General features: G+C 38.9%; 1 protein-coding gene across 1 annotated transcript in view; it reads right to left on the bottom strand.

Moving 5' to 3' along the window:
* Positions 1 to 5,608, bottom strand: part of LOC118329991 (anoctamin-1-like) — a gene marked incomplete in the record, with an annotated part of 24,870 nt that overhangs the window by 7,208 nt on the left and 12,054 nt on the right. Inside the window, 7 exon segments of the mRNA XM_035664357.1 lie at positions 272 to 354; positions 666 to 826; positions 2,512 to 2,646; positions 3,843 to 3,907; positions 4,239 to 4,280; positions 4,491 to 4,546; positions 4,986 to 5,034. Coding sequence (XP_035520250.1) covers positions 272 to 354; positions 666 to 826; positions 2,512 to 2,646; positions 3,843 to 3,907; positions 4,239 to 4,280; positions 4,491 to 4,546; positions 4,986 to 5,034 — 591 coding nt within the window.

Raw genomic sequence — 5,608 nt, 5'->3', positions numbered from 1 at the left:
GTAAAAGCGCTTTGAAGACTAGAATGGCGCTATACAAGTACAGGTCCATTTACCATTTACCATTTACATTACAATCTTGCTAACTTGACCCCGGAGCTCTGCGCATCCAGAAATGATGCAAGAGGGATACCTATAGCGAGCTTGGAGTGAGAACCTGTTGGTATGGGGTTCTTTATACAGGTGTAGCTCACCTCTTCCTTTTCTCTGTCTTTACAATTAATCTGTTCTTTCTCAGTGTTGTCTGCCTTTCTGTGATTTGGGCACTACTTACCTCCTCATCTTCAAACCCAGTCAGATCCCATTCATAGTTCAGTCTCATCTGCCTCCTCTTCCAGTGCTCCATGAACATGGCAGCTTTGAACGAGAGAGAATACAATTAGACATAGCTATCGCCCAGGTTCCTGAGTGAACTGCAGTAACTAACTAGTTTGTTAGGTCAGCTTAGTCTATTTAGTTTATTTTAAGTTTAATGAATTAGTTTACCTCTTTTATGGCCCAGAACTGTATTATTGTATTATGTATTATTTGTACCTTTTTTCTTGGGTGATTATCTGGTTTAATAATGAGTCAATTGAAGAGCACCACAAACTACAGCCTCTGAAATGACGACAGAGTTTAGCTAGATAGACGTTTTTTTTTGAGTGAGCTGATGTGTGTTAACTCACCCCACAGAGCCATGAATATGGAAAAGAAGACAGTGGCAGGGTTGTCGAAGAGGTGACTGGCCCGGGCGGTTCCACAGGCAGTACTGAGTTTCCAGTAGCTGCACACTCTGTCACACAGAGGACACATGGTGATGTTGTTCTTTGGGTGGCAGATCTCCATGCTGGAAAACAAGACACACACACACAATAGTAGCTAGTTAACTAGTAACATAGGTCCATACTAGCATTTCCGTTGTTTTAGTAAAGACCTCTGTCCACAGTTTAACACCTGAACAACATCAAAATGGTTAAATCCCTTCTTCTCCTCCCCCTTTTCTGTTGGCAAACAAACGAACTGCACACAACCATTGAGGTCATGGTTGCAACGTCATCTGACAAAATCAACCAATCAGTATAATCGGCTATATCAACATTTAAAATGCATGATCTCAGAAAACGTTAGAGACTTCCAGTGGTGGAAGGCATACTGAAAATCTGTACTCCAGTAGAAGAAGAGGCATTCGATGGAAAGAGGAAATCTACGAAGGAAATATCTACTTTCAACAAAGCACATTTGTTTTTATAACAAAAGGTATGAATGGATCAAACTAAGGCACTTTATTTTCTAAATAAATATACAGATAAAGCCTGAACTTTGTCTGTTAAAAGCTAAAAAATTTTTTTTTAACTTGTATAGAACACATGCAATTAGTATAAATTACTGAACATACATTTTGTAATTTATTTGAAAACAGATCTATATTAAAGCTGCAGTAGGTAATATAAATAACTGTTTGTCATATTTGCTGAAACTTTCACTATATCCTGACAGTAGTTGAGACAGATAATCTGTGAAACAATCCTCCTGGTGCTCCTAATGGCATTTGCAAGAATCCACCTGGCCTAAACGAAAACAACAGATCAGATCTGAGAAAGATAGTCGATTACTGAGTCTCATTTCCAGGTCAAATACAGACACTGGGAATGAGATACAACAATCCCAAGTCTCTATCTTGACTCTGATTGGTTGTTTTCAGGCCCAGTGGATTCAACCTCCCAGTTAGATTATTGAAGCCAAAGGAGCTTTGGAATTGTGAAATACAATGATTTTATATCTCTATGTACCTCTACCTTGTTATTGAATTTTGTGTAATATAGTGTTGGATTCAGCTAGTTGAGCGAGTTACTCTTTCAGCCTTTCTCTTTTGTAAAAAAAAAGTAATTCTGTAGAGATGTTCATAGAGGACATGAGAAAATGAATGTTTATATTTTAAATGCATACATTTTTTTTAACCTTTTAATATAATTGCAATAACAGCCCTTTAATTGGTGTCTTCCAGATCTGAGAGTATTGGAAGATTGATATCGGCTGTTATTCCTTCAGTGTCACTGCAGCAGTGCTTCCTAACACTGTACACTGCTGAACACACCGGGATCATTTTGACACAGACAGACCGGAGGTCTGCTTTGTCTTACTGTGTGGTTGTGGGCCAGGGTGAGACTCTGACATTAACACGTCTACTGAGCGTGTGTGGTGTGTGTCTGCACTAAGAGCAAATGCGAGCCGGCAGTATGTGTCATAATATCCTGTGGATGATGAGAGGCAGGTGGAGGAAGGACAAGAGGCCCCACTTTCTCAACTCATTCATCAAACTGTTTCCTTAGTCTCCCTCTCTGTGTATTTGTTCTTCCGTTTTCATTTCCTCATTCACTTTGGTTTTCTTGATGTCTAACACTGTTAACATGATTAGCAGAGAATGTGTATTCACTCATTCTCTGCTCGTCTGGAGATTGGCCTCCAATTAAAATAATTCACTCTTCGCTTTATGTCTTTGCTTGTTAAACTGTATGTTTTGTGTGTGTTTACCTTGGTATGTTGTCATCGACTGTTGCACATCCATACAGAAAGACAATGACCCCCACTAGTGAGGCAGGAATCAACATCTGTGTATACAGACCCAACCAGGCAAAGTACAGACCAATCTTCTCCCCAAAGTACTTCCTAAACAACACAAAAAGATGGAAATCATTTCAATTATTTAGACAAAACTACAATGTTGGCATCACTTCATTTGACATTTGAATCTGAACTGTACAGATTTCTTGTCCAAGGTTGTCAAATTCCAGAGTCAAAAGTAAGCAAGGATTCCGACCTGTCTGTGTTGAAACAGCCTAGGGTGCAGCGTTGGTGTGTTGTTTAAGGTAGTGGTGAAAAAATAAAATATAATCCAAGTCCACTTGGATTAACAAATTATTTGTTTCAAAGTTTCCCAGGAGCCAGACAACCAAGTGCTTTTGTTGCCTAAGCCCAGTCACACGCATGACTCAAGATGCAAGCCCACTGGTCCCAATTAGTCAGTTACAGGATTCTGTTCACTGTTAAATGAGTTTACTGTTGATTTGATCAAATATCACTATTCTGGTTTCTTGCTGGTAAAATTCCTCAAACCCTGGCCAGCCACCAAGGCAGAAGCAGGGACATCATCACTGGCTGAACTGCTTATTGGTAAATGGTAAACGGACCTGTACTTGTATAGCGCCTTTCTAGTCTTCCGACCACTCAAAGCACTTTTACACTACGTGCCACATTCACCTTGGCACAATCGGACATGTGGCACAGGAGGGGCGGACGCGCTCTGCGCCTCGCGCCACGCGCCCGGTGCAATTTGTTATACAATCACAACAGATCGGTCACTGCGTATTCCAGTGATGTGCAATTCAATTGCAATTAAGATTCAACTCAATTGTATTTGTATAGCGCAATTCCTGAATCAAGTTATGTCAGGACGCTTTTCAGATTAGAGCTCAGTTCTAGACGGACTCCTGGTTATAATGTATTGTATAGGACCGGACCAGCCACCGCATGAGCAAGCACTTGGCGACAGGGGCAAGGAAAACTGCTTTTTTTAGGAGGCAGAAACCTAGGACAGACCCTTTGGCTCTAGGTGGGTTGTCATTTGCCTCGACCAATCACAACAATTAACCAATTAACACATGGCAGATTTGACCTTCTTCTTTAAAATTCTGTGCCATCTGGTGGCAAAATCAAGGATTAAACTGTGGCAAATAATTACGAATTACAGTCCTTCAAAATAAAAGCCCTGGTTTATGAATAGGAGGATATTTCAGAGTATCAGAGTTGTTAACAGAAAAGGATGATTGGCAGTAAATTATATAACCAAAGGAATATTTCCTTACCGCACAAGTCCGATGGGCTGGTACTTGTAAAAGACACTGTAGTTTGCCCACTCCTCATACAAAAGCTGAAGAAGACAATCAACAGTACTTTGTTACATTATTTGTCCAGATTTATCATGCCTTTAGCCTTTTTCTACTGGCATATTTGTCTTGAATACAACAGTTTGGTAGAGTTCCCTCTCCTGTGTCATTGACTGTGACTTCATGACTATATATATTCACCTCTGTACTGCTCAACATCAACTGTGAAATACACCAGCTTCCCACCTTTGGAAGTGGGAGAGATTTTGGCCTCTATATGTGCAAGTGTGTGAAATTGTACTAATGCAAAACATGAACACCAGTATGTAAAGTCTTTCAGACTGGCTTGCATAAGTTAAAAAATACATTTCTCACCTTTCTGTCATTGGGTTCTGCACTCTCCTCATTAATATCTCCCTGAAAAAGGAAAGAGAAACACTGAAGCCATTTACTGTACACACTGACTGGAGACTGTAAACCAGGATTTACTATCTCAGATGGGCTTATTTAAAGAAATGTTTAGTTTTCTAATGCTGGCATCTTTTCAACTTGTCTTGTAAAGCATATCAACACAATGTAACTGGTACCACCATCAATGATAATCCATTAGCAAGAGGTACTACTTACATCATGAAGAGGGTAAGCTGCTGTATAGACTCCACTACCCAGGAGACTGGTGATACCTGCCGGGAGGAAACAAATGCAGGTGATAATGTGGGCTTCACATCTTTATAAGAAAGGAACCTGTGAACGAGATCCAACAATCAACTACCTTCAAGCCTTAAGAGCTCAGTCTACACCTGCTCTATTTTGTGTGTCCTAAGATAACATCTGTTATGAATTGGCGCTATACAAATAAAATATAATTGAATTGAATTGAAGCCTTTGACCCAAAGTGTGTATATAATTTTCTCTGCTCTGATTGGTTATTATCGTTCAGCCTGGTGGATTCTTGCAAATACATTAGGAGCACTAGGAGGAGCCAGATGAACCTGATTTCAGCAAATATGACAAAAACTACTATTATAATTACCTACTGCAGCTTTAAAACACATCTGTAAAAGTTAATCTTATATTGTGCAGTGCTGTCAAGCACTGAGAGAGATAGAGATCCAAACTTACCCATGCTGTACTTGGCCTTGCATTTTGTCCTCTTTAGTATTTCAAAAACCTTAAAGGGAAGAAGAAAAACTGAAGTTAATTCAGCATGCTCCTGAAGAAAATATTCATAGAAAATATTAAAAGTGTACATAAAATAACTAAAACATGCTAAAAAAAAAAGTGGTAATGCTTTATTCTGCAATTACAATAATGGCCTCAAGCAAATCCCTGCCTGTTTCTCTTTAAACTGAGCCAAAAGTGGTCTGAAAGTTGACAGTGCATGGCTTTAAACTTAATAATTAAATGAATATTGTAAATTCATATATATATATATATATATATATATATATATTAAAGCCCAGACACCATTTATTACCATTTGTTACATTTCAATTAAATACATCCAGACTGTCACAATGAGTAGTTGGGCATTGTATCAGGGGTAGTCTGGGTATATATTTAATTGAAATGTAATAAATGGTGTCTGTACTTTAATATGACAGAGACATGGTGGGATAGGATGGAACTATCCCCTCATCATGGAAAACAAACAGCTGCCAGGCTGTGCTCGGGTTCCTTCTTATCTTTGGTGATGTTAAAAACAACAGTTAATATTTTAGTTGTTCAATTCAATTCAATTAAAT

This window comes from Morone saxatilis, unplaced genomic scaffold, assembly GCF_004916995.1.
Source record: "Morone saxatilis isolate NCDOM2014 unplaced genomic scaffold, NCSU_SB_2.0 Contig2, whole genome shotgun sequence".
NCBI classification, from domain to species: domain Eukaryota; kingdom Metazoa; phylum Chordata; class Actinopteri; family Moronidae; genus Morone; species Morone saxatilis.
Note: the sequence above shows the minus strand (reverse complement) of the source record. Positions and strands in the feature narration are given on the sequence as shown.